A 21,036-nucleotide genomic window follows, 5' to 3' on the forward strand; every position below is an offset into this window, starting at 1 on the left:
CCGCTAGGCGTTTGTAGTCTCTTTTTGTCTCTGGCGCCGTTGTGACAGTTGTTGAATCCTGCGCGCGGCACTCTGGGGTGTTACCCTTCGCCCTGTCCGATGACAGGGATGCACGTTTGCGGGTGAAGAGAGAGTGGCAGGCCGCAGAAGGTGTGGGGAATCCGCCGTTACAGGGGAGAGATGGAGGAGCCGGTCACCGCGCCAGCGCGCATGGTGACGTCGCCCACCTCAAGGGAGAAGACTTGTTGGGCGCGCGTGTGTGTGTGTGTGTACGCGTGTACTGCGTGCGATCACCACCGCCGATGGTGGTGGTCCTGCCTTCAGCTCTGAAGCGCGGCCGCTGCCTCCTCCTCCCGTGCCGCGTTATGTGTCTCTTCCCCCTCTTCTCCGCCTCTGCCGTCGTTTCCTTTGATGCGTTTCGACATGCCTTCCCCTTTTGTGAATTGTGTGCATGAACCTTCCTTCTTCCCCCGCCTCCCGGCCCTTTGTACTTGTTTCCCTTCTCCCTGTGTCTTCCTTGTATTGCACCGTAGCGGTGGTGGTGGTGGTGGTGAAGAGAGGGAGAGAGGGAGGCAGCCGCCCGCGACACGGTCCTTCTCTCCTTCTTGGCCCCTTCCGAGCTCTCTCGGCGTGCGTTTCCTCGGATGCCCCCCTCTTCCTGCCTGTCGAAACACGCGTGCATCCGCCCGCCATCTCTCACCCCCCTCATTCCAGCGCGCTTTAGGGTTCTTTTTCGTTTATGCTCCTTTGCTTCATCGCCGCTAACGTACACATCGTGCCCACCCTCACTTGGGCGCTCACCCAAAGTCTTCGATCCCCCTTCTGCTCATACAGTTTAGACTGCAGTCGCGACTCGCCTCTCTTCCTCATCCTCTCCTCGTTTACCCGAACATGCGCACAACGCACAGGGCCTGGTTGGCTGTCTCGCGAAAGTGATAACGCACAGGTGCATGCGAGATGGCAGGCACCAGCTGTGCCACTTTTTTTTGATTCTTCCCTTCGCTTCCTTCTTCCTCATCGTGATTGTCGGCAGCGTCGCCCAACTGCTTGCGCTCTCTCGGTTTCTCTTCTGCCTCCCCGACTGCGAAGTGCCCTCTTTCCTCCTTCTCCTCCTCCCTCCCCCTCCTCCGTTGAGTATCCGGTTGCTGTGTTTTATTTCGCCCCCCTCCCCCTCCCCGGGGTCACACATCTCTGCAAGCGTTCCTTTTTTCTTTTCTTCCGTTTTCCGGCTTGTGTGTTTCGCTCCTCTTCGTCTCCTCCTCGCCGGTATAGTTTTCGCCCCCCTTCCCCGTCTATTTGTGTCTCTCCTCATGTCGGCAGGAGTCGGTGATTGCACGTGTGTGCGCACATACATATATGTATGCGCGTGCGTGTGCCAATGTGTGTGTGTGTGTGTTGGCGTTGCAGTCAGATGGCTATGCCCTTTTCTTTTTGGTCTTCACTTCCTCCTCTTCCTTTGAATGTTCGTTTCTTCGCTACGTTGCTGTATTTGGAGCTGTGCTCGCGCCCTCGTTTCTCTTTGTCTGTGTCTTTGCCTGCGTGTAGGTGTAGGCCCAGAAGCGCGAATGTGTGTGTGTGTGGTTGCGGGTGTGAGCCGGCCCTGTTTCCTAGCGCGCACCCCGTCTCTCTCTCTCTCTCTGTGTGCCTCACGGACCGACTAACGGAGTCCCTTGCCGCTTTCGTTTTTCTCTTCGGCTGACACTTCTCGCTCATCTTCATGTGCCCCTTTCCTAACTTCCTCCTTTGAATAGACGTACATACACCTCACGCAGTCCCTTGGTAGCCTATCCTTCGCCCCTCCCCCTCTCTTTTCTTTCGCTCCCTCTGTCAGCTTTCTTCCATTCTCTCTCTCTGTGTATGCATCTCCTTTGTGTGTTCCTCCTTGTCTTTTTTCTCTGGGTCTGCGCTGGCCTGCCCGTGTGCTTCTATGTCTTTGCCTGTGTTTCTGTCTGCATATATATATAAGTTTGTGCGCTTGGGTTCATGTCGCATTTTTTTCTGAGTCTGCATCTCTCTCTCTCTCGCTTTTCATTATCGCTGCCTGTCTGTCTCCGCCCTCTCCTGCACAGCGCCATCCTCACCTCTCCACACCCTCTCCCCTCACTCGTGAAGTGCTCAGTCACTATAAGTAATCCTGTCTGCGTGTGCGCGTGTGTATGTTTGTGTGTGTGCGTGTGTTCGGTGTCTTCAACGATGCCGTTTGAAGCGAGAAGAGGGTGAAAGAGGGAGAATAAGTGGAAGAAGCGCATGAGCGCTTTCAAAAGAGGAGCCCTTGAAGGCGAGGAGGAAGACAAGTAAGGGGGCGCGTGTGTGCTCGACTCGCTCCTCCCCTGGCTCCTCTTCTGATAGCGAAGCGTGAGAGTCATGAGTCGTGCCGCGCATGCGCACGTGGTGGCAGATGCTTGCCCCCCCCCGAAGAGGGCAGCTCAACCACCGTCTGCCTCTCCTTGATGGCCTTGAAGACACAGTAACCGCGAATGGAGACGGCAGAGACGGAAGCTGAGGAGATGCGCGCACAGAGAGAGAGATGCACTTGTGCGGATGCGTTGGTGGACGGAGAGAATATCAGCTGTTATCTTCTGCTGCTGTTCCGTCCTTTATTTCCCGTTTCGCTTCTTCAGCTTCTGCATCGTCTTCCGGTGAAGTGTGTGTACAAGTGTGTGTGTGTGTGTGCGTGTGTCTGAGGTGGTGATCCGCGTCGCGCTTCTGTCGTCGAATCTGTTGCTCTTGGCTGGGTGTAGGTTTATACCAGAGCGCGCCCGTGGCTTCGAGCATGTTTTCACCCTGCGGTTTATGACCGCCACGACAGGAGAGCGGTCAGAAGAAGTTTATGAGCTGTGTTCTTCTCCTCTCATCTCGGACTGCGACGCTTACGCGCACTTGCCCATCTGTTGGCCTCCCCCTCTCTCTTCCTTCTCTGATTACCCGGCGTGGCCCACGCTCTTTCTCTCTGCCTCTCGTTCCGCCGCCCTTACTCGGCACATCTGCGCGTGGAAGCGAGCAAAGGATAGCACACACACACACACACACAAGCGTCCCCACGGCAACCGTTTTGCTGCCGGACAGGTGATCACCAAAAAGTGAATCAGCGTCACCCCCCCCCCCCCCACCCACACGAACTGCTCTTTTTTTCTGCACAGCACCTCAAGCGGGAGGCTCACTCTCACAGTATCGACGTTGCCCTCCGTTAGCTTCCAGGTTGAAGGGTAGATCGTTGGGCATCTCTTCATATCTATTTAACCCTTTTCTAAAGTCATCTTGCCCGTTGTCAGCTGCGTTTAGCTGCTGGTGGTGGTGCGAGTCGTCTCATTAGACTGCGAGACCAGACGGGTGCGCTTTACTTTGCTTCCTGTGCTGCTTGACGTGCGGCCTGCACAGCGGCACACTTACGATGGTGGTGGCCGATGACTGTACCGGGGTAGCTCGTCCAACACAGTAGAAGACTCAACAAGAGGCTCGTGGGCATTGCTTCTTCCCCCCTCGACCATACACGCCCGCAGAGAAACCGTTTCCCCCTTTGACACACGACGCGTGGATTGGCGGAGGGGGGGTGACGGGCCGTTCTCCGTGCGTGTATGCGTTCGTGCAGAATTCATTGCTTCGCTGCCCTCTGGTACGTGAGAGGGACAGATAGGTGGAGTCGACCACTGGCGCTTTGTTATGCGGTGCCGCCGATACGCTGCTGTAGCCGCCTTTCATACTCGTAATGGAGGACAGGCGCCACTACGAGGTGCTGTGCATTCCTAAATTCAGCTCAGTAGAGGAGGTGCGCGTCGCGTACAAATCGCTCGCCCTCAAGTACCACCCGGACAAGAACTTGGGCGACCCAACAGCGGCGGATCGTTTCCGCGCCGTGAGCCGCGCCTATGAAGTCCTTTCAAACGAGGAAACAAAGCGTAAGTACGACCTCGCGCTGCGCGCCGCTCTCTACACATATGGCCTTCACACGAGCGGCACGGCTGGCGGCCAGGGAGGCTCCAATCTGTATTCTATGAACAGCCCCATGTCCGATGCCTACAGGGAGCTGTTCCAGCGACAAGCCGCGCGGGCCAGTACACGAAATCGCCCCTCATCGGCGCCACCGCAAAGTGGTAAGGCAGCCGCGTCGCAGTACACCAAAGAGCAGCAGGAGCATTTTCGCAGACGAGAGAGGGAGCGGCAACAGGAGCTGCGCCGCCAGCGGGAGAAGGAACGAAGGGAGCAGCGCGATCGAGAGCGGGAGGCGCTGCGCAAGGAGCAGGAGCGTCAGGAAGAGCTGCTTCAGCAGCGATGGCGCCAGCAGCAGCAACAGCATCAGCAGAGGGGGCACCTGATGCGCACACCACGCACCACAACCGCAGCCGCCGCTGCATCAGCGTCGACTGCCGTCAATAGCAACTGCGCAGCAAACGGTGATGGCAGTAACAGCGCCTCACCTCGTATACGGAGTGGCCTCCCACGCGTGTCGATGACCGAGGGGCTGCGTAGCGCCAATGAAAGCTACGCGCCGAACAGGGTGCTCCTCGGCACACCAGTTAGATTGACAACGTCGCTTCGCAGCGGCGCTGGTGCGACTCCACGAACGTGTCGGGCGGGTTCGTCAGTATCTCCGTCCAGACAGCCGGCCGCCAACCTGGCCTCTCCAGGGGCCTGCACGTCTGGTGCGCCGTCGCCCTCATCCGCGTGGCGGGAGGAGACAGTGGACGCGGAGGCGCTGGCAGGCGGATCGTCCATGGGCTGGCGCACACCCTTTACCACATACGTGAACGATGGCGACGCGGAGGAGGGAGCTGGCTATTTCAGCAGCCGCAGCAGTTGCGCTGGCTCTGCCGTCGGAGCTCAGGAGCAAAGGTCGGCGCGGTCGAAGGGTGTATACCATGCGCCACGTAAGACGCCTGCCTCTGCCGCTGGCGGCGATGCGCGGCCCGCAGTGTCCGCGCCGGAGAGCGCCAGCACCAAGCACACCACATCCGAGGATCACAGCGAGGATGGTGCTGCGGATGGCTGTGGAGACAGTCGCCACCATCCGTCGCCGTCGTATCGCCCAGCGACGCGCATCAGGACGGTGAGCGGGGACGCTGGACCGTATGCGGTGTCCGGTTCCCCAACTCCGCGCAACGGGGGGACACCTCGGGGCTTCACGAGGCTCCGTGCATCACCAGCGGCATCGCCGGCTTCTATGGGGGCATCGCCCCGAGGGCAGCGAGGCACGCCGTGTGGCGTAAGCAGTGCACAGGCGACCGCTAACAGTCGCAACCACAGCTCGCCTGCCGGAGCATCAGTGCCCGGATCCAGGGTAATCTACACCCTGCACAGGAACAGCGGCGGCACCCTTGGTACCACCAGTAGCAGCATCAGCCCCGTTCACTCCACCCTCATTCACCGAGCACGTTCCATGGCGAGCTTGGCGAGCGATGACAAGGAGGTTCTAGACAAGAATCGACGAGAGCGACTGGCGAAAGAGCTGGAGAGACAGAGAGCAGCTCGATTCGCTGAGGAGGGTCGCCAGCAGCGTCGACTGGCCCGCGCGGCAAAGCAGCAGCGCTCTCACGCTGCAGCGGCTGCGGTCGAGTCAGAGGCGGAGGAGCCACAGTCGTTTGAGCGACAGTTGAGATACCTATTGCAGGATGAAGCGAGCGAACGAGATCAGCTGATCGAGCGAGAGGAGCAGCTTGCACGTCGCCGCCTCCATCGTCAACACACGGCAGCCATTCAGGCTGTTGTGCTACGACCCTGCCTGGGCGTGCTCACGGCGGAGGAGAAAGCGTTGCGCGACATTCTGCTGCAGTGGTTTAGGACTGAGCGCGATTTTCACTTCTTCCATTTCTACGAGCGGCTTGACCGCCTGTACGTTGAGGGCCGCGAGGGCCGTTACAGACGTCAGCTGGTCGGACGCGAGACCGCTGACAGGTATCATGTGCAGCGGATCTCGCAAAGACGTGATTCTAAGGTAGCTGAGGAGGCGTCGCAGTGGCGCCGGCTCTCTGGAAGCGACATGCAGCCGCTTGCTCGGCAGGGGTTGCCGGTCGAAGTAGCCGGGGGCCACTCGTCCACGTCTGCGACAGAGTCGAGGATTCGCCAGCGCACGGTTTTCAATGTGCACGAGGAGGCTGCACCGCCTTCTCATTGGGCCGAGGTCGATGCGAGGCTGGCCGGGAGCCATCCGTGCCAGCAGCACGAGTCGCGGCACTATCATGAGCATCTGGACGAGGGGCTGCGGCCGGCCAGCTATTTGCTACCCACCACGGCACCCGCTGCCGGCACCATTAGCATACTGAGTGTGACGAGAGACGGCACCTCGAGCGCAATCAGCTCCGCCGCTGTACCGGAGGTCTCCACAGCTGGGTATCCAACTTTTTTCCTTTCAGTCCCCACTGCACCGGAGGGGCCAGCCACGATGGCGGACAGGCTGGCGGGCGATAGTGCCTCGACGAGGACATCAGCGCAGGCAAGTCGGTACGCGTCACCCATACAGCGCCGCTCGTCTGCCTCGTTGGCCAACACAGATGGCGCTGCCTCAACTCTCTACAGCTCTACCAATGGCGAGCCAAAGGTGCAGCCGCCGGGATCGGATAGGCGTCTGCTGACGCTCCTGAGTGACGAGGCTCGCCAACGCGGTCTGCTTATGAGGCAGCAACAACAAGAGGAGATCGCGCTGCGTCGTCGGCGCGCCGCAGCTATGCACCGCGTCTTTGCCAAGGACAAGGAGAACGCCATCAAGCACGCGCAGCGCTGTGCGATGATGGAGGTGGCCGCTCTCAAAGCACAGATACGCATGCTGCAGCGGCAAATAGGATGCTGCTCGTCTCTCCGCGACCTCGAGGGCGGCTCCCTTGCGGCTCCCGCCAGTGCGGCTTCCGGCTCTCCTCTCCACTCTGCTTCGTGGCGGGCGGAGTCCACGATAGGGTCGCGTCGTGGCTCACCAGCGCCTCTGCCGCCCAGGCTCACCACCGACGGCACCCCTGCAACGAGTGCGCTGCCATCCAACACGGCGCGCGCGTCATCGGCGGCAAGCACCTTTACCGCCTTGGCGACGCTAAGCGGCTGGACAGCATTACCGGACTCGGAAGCGGAGGATGAGTAGGCACGACAGGTGTCCGCTGCGGGTGCCGTCTGCGCGCCCCGCGGCGACAAATCGTTTGCGTTCTCTCAACCGTGCTCCCCCCTCCCCACCTCTCTTCCGCGAGCTGCGTTGCATCACACTCTCTTGTCGCCCCCCCTTTTTTTACCTCATCTCCTCTGTTCATATGTATGATGAAGTCGTTTTTGTTTTAGCATGTTAGCTTTCCTTTCCGTCCTCATTAGTCGGCCTCCCCCGCTCTCTCCCCTTCTTCCACGCGCCGTGTGCCGTACGCGCACGAACGTGTCGCGAGGCAGGGCCTTCCCTTACGTGTTCGCGCGGGTGTCTCACTCTCTCTTGTGTGCATTTTTTCTTGCGTGGTATCATGCGGCCCTCCTATCGCCTCTGGAAGTGCTCCTCGTCTTCTGCTTCTCATGCACTCACGGACTCACTCAGACACACGCAGATACGCGCGCGCCCTCTCTGTGCCCGCTTGTGTTCCCCTTCCCTCCCTCTCCCGCATGCACCTCTCTTTTCGCATCCCCTTTTTACTAATGATTTTTTGGCACGATAACTTTACTAAACGCTCCGACAAAAAATTCGAACAAACGCAGAGACGCAAGTGCGATTCAAAAAAAAACGATGAGCGGGAGAGGGAGAGAGGGCGCGAGATGATGTGGCTGCACACCCTTGAGTACCTTTGGACCCTTTCTCTCTCGTGTGCGCCTGCGACACTTGGGCGCGGGGGAAGGGGAGAGGCGTCGGGTTGAAGGAGATGAGCACCTCTGCCATGGCCTCCCCTCGCGCAAAACTCTCTCCTTGTCGACTGGCATGCGGAGCTGTGCGTGTCTGCGTGGAAAAAGGGGAGTGATCGAGTACAAACAGGAAAAAGCGACACAGCCCTTCTCTGCACTTCTCCGTGTCCCCGATCGGCGCCGGTCACCTCCGCCGCGTGGCAACACCGGCGCCTCAGTGCCCACCCTCGTTGCCGGGTAGGCCACAGTTCCTGGAGAGCGCCCTGCTGTCTCACTTTGGGCTATTGATGTCGGCGGCCGCGCGTGCACATGTGCTGCGCGGGAGAGACACGCGGCGGCGATGGCGCGCAAAGGAGGCCGCCGTGAGCCCTGCCGACGATCCGACGACTGCCCTCATGCGCCCCGTGTGCCCTCTTTGCTCGATGTGCTGCGGTGATGCCGAGCGCGGCCCTGGGCCCCGACTGCGCCGTGTGCGGTGCCGCTGCGATGGCGCCTCAGCAACACCGAGCAGTGCTGGTCGGCCCGTCTCCCGGACGTGTGGCCGTGGCGGAGGTGCGCTGCGGTGGTCTGTGCGCATATATTTGTGGACCTGTTGCGTTGCAGCGCGACTCTCGGGTAGAAAAGAAATCGAAACGGAGCCCCCGAGGTGCGGAGCCTAGCGACGGACTTTGAAGGGGGACTTTCGCGAAGCAGTCGGATGCCCGTGCATCTCCGCGCGGCTGAGTTTTCGCGTCGCCGCGCCCCTTCCGCTTTCCTCTTATTCAGGTCTCACCTCCCTTCTGTTCTCATTCTCAACACCACTTGGCGTAGACAGCATCAATATCTGCGTTGGGAACGATCCGTGTCGGCGTGCGTTCCTCCTCGCTCTGCGTTTTCGTGTGTGTGTGTGCCGAAGGACCGAGAAGGCCACGTAGCGCACAGCACTTGATCATCTAACGCCATTACCACCACTCGCTTCCCTCTATTTCTCCTCTTGTGGCTCTCGCTGGCCCTTTCCCTCTGTTCTTTTTTTTCGCTAGTGAACCTCTGCTGTTCCTCTTTGTCAGCGGCCTTCCAAAGATGGGCGGCAGAATCTCGCGCGAGCAGATGAACGACTACCGCGAGGTGGTGAAAGATCGCATCTCCGAGGAGGCCATCGGCTTCCTGCACACCCGCTTCATGAAGGCGGCCCCCTCGGGTGTCATGACCCCGCTCCTCTTCAAGCAGTACATTGAGAGCGTCAACGTGTTCAAGAATCGAGAAATCCGCGAGGAGCATTGCAGGTGGCGGCGGGGGAGCGTCTTCGACAAAGTAGGACCTGGCCGCTGCAGGGGCGCGAAGCAGCATGCCGCTGGCGGAGCCGATGAGGGCGACAACGGAGATGCGACCCAGGAGGATGGGAGCGACTATTACAGCCACCTCTTTCGGGGCTACGACATCAACAATGAGGGGGTGATCACCTTCAAAAAATTTCTCATTTATCACGTAGCGGTCGTGTACAGCACTGAAGATCTCTTCTATGTTGTGTTCAACACCTACGACGTGGACGGCGATGGGCTCTTGTCATTGGCGGATATCAAGACGGTCATCACGGAAGCAACACGCTACGTCGGCGACTACGACGTCAGCGACCGCGAGGTGCGACGCGTCATTGATGAAGAGGCGCGCCGACTCATGGGCTTTCTGGATATACGAAAGGAGGGATATGTACAGATGGAGGACATGCGGCTCATCACGCAAAAGTACCCGCAGGTGTTGGAGAAGATGAAGTGCTTGATGTAAGCGCAGCAGAGAGGGAGTAGGATGCACTGCAAGGGGAGGGGTCCTGCCCGCAGAGGCATTTTTTCTCGCCTTCACTGCCTCCCCATCCCTCTCTCTGTGTGTACGTGTACGTGTGAGTGGCAGTTAGTGTACGTCTCCATTACTTGCAATCGAGCGGTCCTTCTCTGCGAACGTTCGCGCCTCTTCCGCCCCTTTTCTCTCTCTCTCGTTTAGGCTGCTGTTTTCGGCACCGCTCATCGTATTTGTTCCCCCCCTCTCCCCCCTTCCGTTGCCTTTAGAAATAGGGTTGTCCCTCCACTGCACTGGCGGGCGCGGCCTTGCCCTGCTGTCTGTGCGTCTCTCTCCTCCTATGGGGCGCGTGCCGCTTGGCGCACGAGTTTTGGGGTGAAGAACTGCATCGGTGCTCATCGGCTGGCGCTCTGCTGCTCCCTCCTCTTCCGCTGCGTGTCTGTCACCTCCCCACTTTCGCCCTCTCTGGTGGCCTCTCTTGGTGTGCAGGGCGTTGGCTGGGTAGGGTGGTGCCCTCCTTTCTCAGGTCTTCAAAGGCGTACACGCGCGCGCCCGCACGGGGAAAGGACACCGGGCCTCCTCAGCCACTGCCGCCGCCGTCTTCTGTTCCTTCCCGAGGTGTCGCGAGTGCTGCGCTGCGAGTTTGTTTTTGGACGCACGTCGCTACGGCCGGATGGGCGAGCGCGAGTAAGAGACACGCCAATGAAAAGGCAAAGAAGAGCTGCGGGGCGCCGGGGCAGAGCTGTGCGCCCTCAGACGCCTTCCTAATGCCCGCGGAGTATCGGCCCTCTCCCAGTTGGTGCGAGGCCAAGCACGAGCGTGGGCCGTGCGCGCGCCTCTCTCACCTCATACCGCCCTGGATCTCTCGTCCATGAGCGCTTCCCCGCTATCTTCCCCTCTCGCCAAGAATTCGTCGTCGGGGCAAGAGCGGGTGCACGTCGGGTAGGGTAGTGGACCGCTGGCACTGAAGTGACGCTCTGGGCCCAGGAGCGCTGCTTTGGGTGTTGTTCTCAGTGACTTGCGTCCCAGCACACGTGAGCATTGGCGAGCGAACAACGCACCGGCGGGCTCGGCCCTTGTGCTCTGCATCGCACACAACTCCTCCCTCGCTCTCCTCGAGTGCCCAGACTCTGGGCTTGTTGCCTTGCCCAGAGTGAAGCTCCTGACCTCTAAAATGAACGTTGGCCCTGCTGGTGCTGCGACCGTGGGACCATGGGTGGTGCTTGCTGTTCGACTACCTCCTCTCTCCTCTCTCCCTCTCCCTGTGGCGCTCATGCCCGGTGCTCTCTCCTTCGCATCCCCGCCACAACGCCGGTGGACGCCCCGCTCGCACCCGAAAGGTACTGAAAAGTGGAAAGGAGCAGCGCATCTTCGAGGTCGTACACACACACACACAGACCTACTTCCTGTGCATCTGCATCATTACACGCACAAAGAAACGAGGGTGCATCATCCCCCCACCTTCATCCCCCTTTTCGGTGGCGCGCGCGCGTGTGCGCGCGATTGTACCCGCTTGCCGGCACTTTCGTGCGGTTGACAGCCTCTCTCTCTCTGTATTTGTCTGTAAGCGTGTGCGTGTCTTTGTGCGTGCTCAAGTTTCGTGTGCGTGCACTCCTCGTTCTGTGTGTGGACATCGCCACGCGGCAGAAATATCCGTTGCTGCAAAAGTACTGCCGCTGCTGCTGCTGCCTGTTTTGAGGCTTTCTATACTATTTCGTAAGTAATACGCCCACTTGCTCCCCCCTCCTCCTCTCTCTCTGCCTGTCGTGGTATCTTTCATAGCCGCGTTGCTTGCCGTGCTTGACCTGTGTGCTGGACATTCGGCCCCTTCCTCTCGTGTGTGCGTGTGCGGGTGCTGGTTGCGTGTGTGCTTGTACCTTTTTCTTTATGTATGTGGCGTATGTGCGCCGGTGCTAGTCCCCCCCGCCGCGTTTTCTGCCATCTCCGGAACTGTTTTGCTTCCCTCGTCGTGCTCCTGTCCCCAGACGTCTCTCCTCTCTCGTTTCTGCCTTCCGCTTAGCATTTTATTTTTGGGGCTTTGGTGAACCGGTGCCGCGCGTCTCCGTCTTGGTGGTCTGCCATTGTCTGCTGGTGCGCCTTTATCGAGAAAAGCCTTCCTGCCGAGGCGTGCACTCTTGCTAAGCGGCACAAACAGCTCCTGTCACCGCTCTCCTACCTCTTGTTCACTCTCCCTTTTCTTCTTCCCCCCTCTCCTTTCACTTTCAGTTCTGTGTTTCACTCTTCCCCATAATCTTTCGCTCGCTCTCCCGTGCCACTGCCAGTGCCCCTCTCTCCCTATCACCTTAAGGTTGTCGAAGACACCCAATTCCTCCATCCTCTTTGCCCGACGGCCTCTCCTCCACCTTCCGCCGCAACATCGACCGTGAGGAACAGGAGACTCGCACGTAGCACTATTGAACACACAAGTCAACAAGAAACAGAGAACAAAAAAGAAGTGTGTGTGTGTGTGGCGCCACCATTGCCGATAGGGGGAAAATACAGGGAAAAGCAAAGTGCCAACACACCGCACATCTCCACCACAGACGCTCACACGTCATCACGCCGTACACAGGCGAAAAAGACTCACCGCAGTGCCATCGGTAAACAACAGCAACAGCAAGAAGAGGGACGAACTGGAGGCACAAAAACTAAATCCTCTCTCTTTTTTTCTTTTTCAAGACATCGGCGACACCTCCCCCCTCTTCTTCCTCCTCCTCTCCTCATCTCACTGCCGACAAAGATATCGCAACGATCCACTAAGCAGGAAGTTTTCGCCTTTGCGTACCTTCTCTTTCTGCCTCCTCTCTCTCTTTTTGTGCCCTTGCCTTGCTCGTGGCGGACACTTGCCCCCGTACGCAACGTGTCTTGGCGCTTTGCTATTTGTCTCCGTGCCTGCCAGCGCAGTGGATGTTGTGAAATACGCACTGTTTACGGTAATTCCTCTCTCTCTACCATCCTCTTTTACCCTTTCTTTCTCCTGTGAGCGCGTCCGCCGCCGCCGCCGCCGCGCCCACCCTCCTCCTCCTCCTTTCTCTCTCTCTCTGTTTGAGTTGGCCCGTGCTTCTGTGCGCGTCTGTGCGTGTATCTGTGTGGGCCTCACTTGTTTTCCTGTCAGGCACACACACACACACACAATCATCTGTAACCGGAGTCTTTTGGGATTCGTTTGCTTCCCATTACTGTTTCTTTGCTCTGCACACCACGCTCATTTATTCGCCCCCCTCCCCCTCTTCCCTCTTCCCCAGGGTGTGAGTGGCAGCCAAGGCGGACACACAAGCAACAGGACGTTTGAGGAATCGTGAGAGGGCGAGCAGGTACTGCTATTGCGAGAGGGTGTGAGGCTCGCTGAGTGACGTACGCCAGCAGTGCAGGCACACAGCAGTTAAGAGGGAGACGATTAGCGGCCGCTACAGTGCAGAGTACAGGGGAAAGGGTAACCTTCAAGAGCGGGAGCAGCTATTGAGCGGAGGAGGGGAGGGGAGGCGCATCCACGGACATCTGCAGCTCCTCTTCTTCCTTCTCCCCTCGCATCGCCGCCCCCCTTCCCCCCGACCCTTTTCTCGGTTGTTGCCTCTCGACTTGCCGGATAAGGCAACTATACTCCACGGGACACTGACCTTCCCCCCTCCCCATTTTCCTCCGCGCCTTTTTTTCCTTCGGCGCTCACTCCCTTTCTTGGCGCATCGCCACGTCGTGTGTGGCTGCTCTCCTGTTGTGCAGGCCGCTCTCAGTCATCCCTTCTTCCGCTCTCGCCCGCCCCTCTTCTCGCCCGCTTACAGTGCCGTATTCGTTTCTTCCCTTGTTTGTGTCGGTCTGTGTCGTTGAGATCATCGCAGACCTGTATCGACGCCCCTCCCCCCTCCTCCTCCCCGCCACTCTCCCGTCTGCTTCGCTGATTCTCGGTCGTTGAGTTTTCTTCGGTGACCGCCATTTTGTGCCGGCAGAGAGATAGGGGGTGCGCGCGAGGTGTGGTATGGTGTGTGTGAGAGAGGGGGGACGGGGCATCTCTTACGGCATTGGCCCTTCTTTGACCGCCGCCTTCTCTCTCCGTCCCCTTTCACTATAGTCTCTGTCGACTTTTTTTTCCCTCTTTGTGTTACCCTCCTTGTTTGGTTGACGGACTGTTTTTGTATGGCGGCTTAGCGCTGAGTCGCCCTCCATCTCGACTTCCTCTCACAGCCCCCCACCCCCAAGGCGCAACAGCATCAGCGCATGCATCTCTCCCTTCCTCCATTGTGACCGCACTCCACCCGTCAACGACCTCTCCTGTGCTCCGTCCGCTCCCTCTCCCTTTTTTCTTTCTGTGTCTCTGTTGATCGCTGCTGCTGTGGCCTTTTTTTTTTGAACCGTTGCTGGAGTTGCGCGCCTCTGCTTCACGTCGCTCTCGCTTCTCACCCACCTGTTTCATTCGTTCGAGTGACAATTTTTCCTCTGCGTCGCTCTCTTCTACGTCTTTTTATTTTCTCGACTACTCCCCCCCTCACTTGAAGGTTCCGCCGTTGCCTCCGCTATCAGTTCCCCTCCCCTTTCCCCTCTTTCATTTTTTTTTACGTTGTGTTTCTCTCCCCCTCTCTTTCTCTTTCGTTGCCTCCACTCGGCTTCCTTTACTCTCCCCATTTCTTTTTTTTTTCGACTCTACTGAGTTTGTTCGTCGTGTTTGTGTCATCATCGTTGCCAGTCACTGTCCGCAGCTCCATCTGTCCATTCTCGTGTGCTCGTCTGTTCTTGAGTTTTCTTTCACTCTTTGCTCGATTTCTCATTGGTGTGTTGAGGCCGCCGCCCTGCCTCTGCCTTCTCTCTCTTTTTTTGTTTTCACCTAACGCTAATTCGTCTACGGATTGCCGGGCGCACCTCTTTCCCCTTTCCCCACGTGACTTTGCGTTGTGTACGTCTTTCCTCCTCCATTTGTTTAGCCTTCTCTCTCTCGTGTGTGTGTGTGTGGGTGTTATATCATCAGTGCCGTTGCATTTCGCGCGTGCTTCGCTGAATTCGATCGACCTGTTGGAGTGCTCCCCTTTACGTTGTCTCTCCCCCTCCCCTCTTTTCGCATTCCCCCCTCCCCTCTCCTCTCCTTCTGTTGTTACCCTGTCGTGCTCGCATACACCCGCAGCCACTCACGACGGCACGGACAGGTGCCTTGCATTGAATTTTCGCCTGCACAGCTTAGTAGCGCATCATCTGGGAAGACGCGAAGAAAAAACGTTCGGTGGAATACAGAGCTCGAGGGCGCCCGTCTGAGCCTTTGGCGGACACTACTGTGCGCGTCGGGTGCTGCACGTCAACACCTCTTTCATACACGGCACCCCACGTGCCACCCTTTCCTCAGGCACATAGCGCCGCCCTACAAGGGGGTCAGCTTTCTTTTTTTTTTCAGCTTCTGCAATATGGAGGTCAGCGCTACCCATAGCAGCAGCGGCAACAGTGACACGAAACCAGCTTTGACGTCGTCTGACGCCTCCGTCTGTGATGCCGTTATGCCACCGCTGCGACAAGGTGTCGTTGCAGCAGCGAACTCCGGCAGCAAACTCGGCTCCCCGAGCAGCGGTCTCGGCAGCGGAAGCTTGCCGGCCATGCACTCGCCTCGCCTCCAGGATCCCGGAGGCGGTGGTGAGAAGGACCGCGTGTGGCCTCCAGACCCACCCCACAACGCTGCAGGGTCAACGACCGCGACATCCCCACGCACGGCTAGTTATCCCTCTGCCTCACCTCTCACTCAGAGAGACTCCGCCTTATCCCTTCGCAGCGCTGACGCGCCCTCGTCAGGGGCCTTGCTCACATGCGTGAGCTCGCCGCAGTCCCCGCTGATGCGGGCGGAGTGTCTGCGCGCGAGCGGTAACGACAGCCTCGACACCTGCAGCCTAAACAACGCGGGAAGCAGCCGTGCCGTCACGCCACAGCTGCGCTCCAGAGAAATGCAGTCACTCGCGACCACCTGTACCGCACCTCGATTGCGACTGCGGCGCAGTGCTTCGCTACCGCCAGCCGGGAGCGATGGCAGCCACCGCCTCCGCACTCAATTTGCCTATACTTTTGCTGCTGGGCGAGGAGGAGGAAATGCGGCCCTTCGAAGCCTACCCACACCGCTCGGGAAGGGTAGTGAAAAGGGTGGCGTTGGTACTCACTGTACTCGACTTACTCCTGCCGCATCACCGCCGTTGCAGCACACACCTCACTCAAGGGACGCCGCACGCGCTAACTGGGGTGATGAATTGCTCGGCGGCGGTGGCGCGCAGTTGCCGACACGACCTCCCAACTCGCTCTCGAACGTCTATGTTTTGAACACGCCGGATCGCAGCAACGCGACTCCCCACACTCCCGCTGCGTCGGCCACCAGCAGCACCGGGGCAGTGCTGCCGTCATCTCGACCATCGCGGACTCTGCCGGGCACAGACAGCAGTTGCCATCAGGAAGGTTCCTTGACAGAAGATGCGGACAACCCGATGGCCGTCATCGCACCCGCCAAGAAGCGCAAGAAGAAAAAGAGTAAGAAGAAGAAGGCGCCAACAGCGGCGGCCTCCGGTGCGGAGGGGGAGGATACTGCCATCTCTGCTGCTACGGTGGCCGGCAGTTCTGGTGGTACGAGCACGCCAATGAGGGGTAGTAAAACGGTGAACACTGCCGCTCCTGTGACTGGGTCTCTGCCGCCGCCCCCTATCCCGATGATGCCCGGTGGCGGGGGTAGCTTCAGTAGCGGTATGCCTGGCGCTTTCGCGGGCCCTGGCAGCAACCAGGGCCGCGATAACAGCGGTAGTGTTTCCACGCTGTACAGCACTCTTCAGCAGCAGCAGCACTTCCATTACAATCACCAACTCAGCGGAGGACGCGAGCCGTTCATGATGGTCAGCTGCGCTCAAGGCAGCGATAGTGCAGGAGGCCCGGCCATGACGAGCTACCTAATGAGCGGCGGCATCGGTGGCACCGAAGTCGGCGGAAGCGACTACGCGGGTGCTTGTGCGAGAGGTGACGGCGGCACGTACGGCCAAGGAGGATCGGCAGTCGTGATGCCCATGACGGCTTCCAACTACCATCACCACAGCCGTGTCAGCAGCGGGTCAGGCGGCGCGTATGGCTACTATCATAGCGGGATGAGTGATGGAGGCAGAGGAGGGGCCAGCGGCATGCCACCTGGCCATGGGCCGCTGGGCCATCACAGTATGGGGAGAAGACTGCAGGAGGAGCAGCGACAACAACAGCAAAAACAATATGCGTACCCGCCTCCGCTTATGCTTGTTGGCGGTGACGGCGGCGCTGATAGTTGCCTGTATCAAGGGGGGCTTGGCCAGAGCCGCCACGGCTCGGCACCCCGAAGCGGTGGTGTCGGCGGCCCTCGCTACTCTTCGCAGCCACAGCAGCCGTACCAGCAACAGCCGTACTATTGCCAGAATCTGCGCCACAACCCTCAGATTCCCTTCCATGGCGGCGGCGCTTACACGAACGGCGCCGATGCGAAAGCGGCGCTTGGGGGGCCAATCATGGCGACCAGCGAAGGGAGCGGCGGCGCTGAGGGTGGTGGCCGCAGTGACTACGCTGGCTTCTCGAACCCGCAGGGCCAGCTAAGCTGCGGCTCCGGCGGCTCGATGCAGTACAATGGAGAGGAGGCCCCTGGTCGGGTGCCACCGCAGATGCCCATGGAAGAGGTTGCGCCACCCGCTCTGCAGGCCCATCGGAACGTCAGCTTTCGGCCGCCAATGACAGCTTCGAGCCCGTCTGGTGTGCCCTACTATTCACTAGATAGCGCCGCAATGGCACCAGTGGCTGCTGCTGCCAGTGCCCTCAACAATAGTAGCGTCAGCAGCACCTATGCTACCGGCGGCAGTCGTGGAGGCGCGCCGGGTACTGTGAGGGTCATGGACAGCGGTGCGGTGCTGAATGAAGAGGCGAGGCTGCTTCGAGAGGAGGTGATGGCTGCGGACATGGCGGCAGATGCGGCGCCACGGTCGCTTCTCCAGTTCACACCCGAGGTGAGCCCGCGCCTCTGTCGCCTGATCGAGCGCGAGGTGCTCACGTACTTGACGCCGTCCTTGGCGTGCCTGCAGCGCCGCCGTAGTCAACTTGAGACACTGGCTGGCTACATTACCGCGGCGCTGCGCCACGCGGGTCGACAGACAGGCCATGAATATGGTGACATCTCTTACTACATCTTTGGCAGCGTGAACATGCGCACTGTGCTGCCCGACGGCGACAATGACGTGACGGTGGAGGTGGACGGCTTGGTGGCGAGGGAGTCGACACTGACGCCTCCCCCGTCACCCCTGCAGCGGCTGTCTTCAGCCTCGCTTAGCGATGGCGGCGGCGCCGCCTCGGACTGCTCTACAAAGCCGGCCATGCTCCCGGTGACTACCGACAGCAGCACTGGCAGTATTGACGGGACCATGCAGCTAACGACCACTGCAGACGGCTGCCCGCGTCTCGTGGCGCCTGCGGTGCTGAGCATCGCGTCTGGTGAGGTGCTTAGCCGTGTGCGGGACTACCTGCGCAGCGCCAAGACGCCCGTCTTTGTCGACTCGTTGGTGATGGCAGAGGTGCGTGTGCTAAAGCTGGCGATGGAGGGGTGCAACTATGACATCACCATTGGCCAGTTTGGGGGTGTCAACTGCGTGCGATTTTTGCACGAGATGGATGCGGCCATCGGGGGCCAGCACCTTCTCAAGCGCACGCTTCTGCTGCTCAAGGCGTGGTGCTGCTATGAGGCGCACATCCTGGGCGGGCAGGCTGGGTACATCGGCTCATACGCCGCCACAGTGATGCTAATTTCGATGCTGAATACCGTTGAATTCCTCGAGGACATCGACGCAGGGCAGACTGACAACGACGGCGACGGCGCGGGAGCGGCGGTGACGAGGACGGCCGGGACGCCGGAGTCCCTGATTGGCGGCGACAGCACTGCGGAGGAGGAGGGGCGGTCTCTGTCGCTAAACCCCGCGTCCTCCTCCAGTATGGTGAACGCGCCGGCAAGAGACACCGCCGCGAAAGGGGCTATGAGGGACCAGGCCGGTGAAGGACTCCTAAGCGCTGCCACAAGCCCGACAGGCAGCAGTCGAGAAGACGATCGCGACTCGGCCGGCCAATCAAGACCATCGCCATTCTGCACAACAGGCCGCGACGCTGTGTGCGGGCCTACCGCGTCGCTGCACCCCTTGTCTCCCCTGAAACTGTTTGCGCGCTTCTTGAAGTTTTACGCCTACTTTGACTTCGACCGGTACTGTGTTACAGCCTTCGGTCCCCTTCCACTGCACAAGATCACCTCAACTCCGCTGGATCTGAGCTACCTCGAGGTGGATGCGGCGCACAGCAAGACGCTAGACGGTGTGGCCGCGTCGAACCGCGCGGCGACCGACTTGGCGTTTCTCGGCTTGACGCCGGAGGGGGAGGCAGCAATTGGCCACCTGGTGCGCCGCCGTCAGCAGCCGCTACTGACTGTCAGCGGTGTAAAACACTTGCTGGACGAAGTGAACCGCTCGCGGCGCGCTGCGCGCCAGGCGCGGCACGAGGCATGCCAACCGCAGGAAAAGAGAGCGCTACCGCCGACTGACAGCAATACTGTGGGTAATCCGTTGGAGCCCCGCAGCTCGGGCACTTCTCGAGTGCAGCTGAACCGTGCTGGATGCGCCGCCGAGGACGCCGGGCTGATGTGCCCATCATGTAACACTGCTGTTTTCCCTGTTCGAGACATGAACGTGCTGGACCCGCTGCGGTGGAGCAGCAACATGGTGCGTGGTGTGTGCCGCAACCACCTTCAGCGTATTCAGCGGGCATTTCTCGAAGGCCTGCGACTATTGGATGTGGCGTCGCAGAAAATCGGTGGAGGCACGATGCAGCCGGACGGGGCTAGCGTCGGCGTCTTGGCGAGCGCGGGTCGTGCTGGTGGTAGTGCTGCAGCGGGTGGAGGTGGCCGTAAGAAAACCGTAGCTGCTGCCGCGAAAGTTGCCGCGTCACCGACGTCTCAGTGGTCTGTCTTCAGTGCCGCGAGCAGTAGCAGCCGGAGCTGGGCCGAGAGCGGCGCGAACGGTGGTGCCGGCCAAGCACGTGTGCAGCAGGGGGTGATGAACGATGCCTCCATCTACGGCATGCCGGGGGGCGCGAGCGAGGCGGGGGTGGGTGGGGGAGCTGAGTTATGTCTGTGCCCCGGCTATCCCGCGCCCCACTCGCAGTGCACACGGTGTGAGGCTGGCGTTCTGCGAATGCTCTTTCCGCGAACGATTGAGGCTATTCGCAAGCACAGCTATCTGAACTGCCCATGGGGCCGTGAGGGGGCGACTGCCACGGCGCTGGTGGGGGTGCCGCAGTGCCCGGGTTGCACGAGGCCATCCCTGCTATGCACTCCAGCCATCCGCCACATGTGTGAGCCGCAGCTTATCTTCCACCCCTTGAGCGCGAACGGGGACAGCAACACGGCGGCTACTGAGGGGAAACAGCCAAAGCTGCTCCAGCCGGGGAGCGGGAGGGCCCCTTCCTCGCCCACCTCTGCTGCCCCGCAGTGGCAGTCGCCATCCTCGGCCGCCTCGCCATCGCAGGGCAAGCTCTTCCACAGCTCAGGAGGGCGGCGTGGAAACGCGGCGGCAGCGGAACAGGTGGCAAGTGAGCTGGATGAGGCGTTCGCTAGTCAGGACGTGAGCGAGGCCGCCCGCTGCGGCGGCCCGCTCGGGGAGGCGATGTTGCCAGTGACGGAGCAGCTCCCGGCACGAGACAGCGCGTTGGGTAGCGCAACCGGTTCACAGCCGCCGCCATCATCCCCGCCTTCTGTGTCTTCGCTTCAGGGCAACGCATACGGCCCGAGCACCGTGGAGGGCATGATGTACCACCAACGCCCTCAGATGTATGGCACCAGCGGCATGGGTAATAGCGGCGGCGGGTACGCCTCGTCTTACCCGGCGATACCGCTCTCACCTACAACGCCCGAGGAGACGTATTACGCCATGCACGTGCGTTCGAATGCAGCGGGCAGTGTCATTGGCGCCGGGGGCACCGGTGGCTACGCATTTTCTCCTCCCCATCACGGCAATCGCACTGTAGGGTCGCCGTTACAGCAGCAACAGAATCATTACTACGCGCAGCAGCAGCAACAAGCATGCGTGCGTGTCGGTTCAATGTTGTCCCAGACGATGCAGACTGGCTACAACACGAGCAGCGGTAACGGCACGGGCAGCACGAGCCAGCTTACCTACGCGACGAATCAGACGGCCACAAGGCCGATGGAGGGCGGCGCTTATTCGGGCTATAGAGCGCATAGCTGCGCCCCCGCCGGGTGTCAGCCACAGCAGTACCCCTGCCAGCACCAGGAGCATCACCCGCACCCCGGCGACGATGGTACTGCGCACCACATCACTGGCAATCATCTCTGCAAAGGCGCTGGCGGTAGCATGCACATGCGTCACCACAGCAGCGACGACTGGAGCACCCATGCGCTTCTGATGCAGCGCTTGTAGAATGTCGTGAGAGGGGCATATGAGGGATGAGGAGCTGCCGGCGAGG

The 21,036-nt window shown here is 60.1% G+C and overlaps 3 protein-coding genes across 3 annotated transcripts; all 3 read left to right on the top strand.

The window, feature by feature from the left end:
• Positions 1-3,706: 3,706 nt before the first annotated feature.
• On the top strand, positions 3,707-7,063 carry LSCM1_06785 (uncharacterized protein; the record flags this gene model as incomplete). The annotated part of the gene is made up of 1 exon (XM_067324190.1): positions 3,707-7,063. One exon carries the CDS (start codon positions 3,707-3,709, stop codon positions 7,061-7,063), a length of 3,357 nt encoding a protein of 1,118 aa, XP_067179537.1.
• A 1,790-nt stretch (positions 7,064-8,853) lies between these two features.
• On the top strand, positions 8,854-9,555 carry LSCM1_06786 (uncharacterized protein; the record flags this gene model as incomplete). Its single annotated transcript, XM_067324191.1, has 1 exon — positions 8,854-9,555. The coding sequence occupies one exon, from the start codon at positions 8,854-8,856 to the stop codon at positions 9,553-9,555; it is 702 nt and encodes a 233-aa protein (XP_067179538.1).
• Positions 9,556-14,948: 5,393 nt separating this feature from the next.
• On the top strand, positions 14,949-20,990 carry LSCM1_06787 (uncharacterized protein; the record flags this gene model as incomplete). The annotated part of the gene is made up of 1 exon (XM_067324192.1): positions 14,949-20,990. The coding sequence occupies one exon, from the start codon at positions 14,949-14,951 to the stop codon at positions 20,988-20,990; it is 6,042 nt and encodes a 2,013-aa protein (XP_067179539.1).
• Positions 20,991-21,036: the final 46 nt, after the last annotated feature.

This window comes from Leishmania martiniquensis, chromosome 18 (genome assembly GCF_017916325.1).
Source record: "Leishmania martiniquensis isolate LSCM1 chromosome 18, whole genome shotgun sequence".
In the NCBI taxonomy this organism is placed as follows: Eukaryota; Euglenozoa; class Kinetoplastea; order Trypanosomatida; family Trypanosomatidae; genus Leishmania; species Leishmania martiniquensis.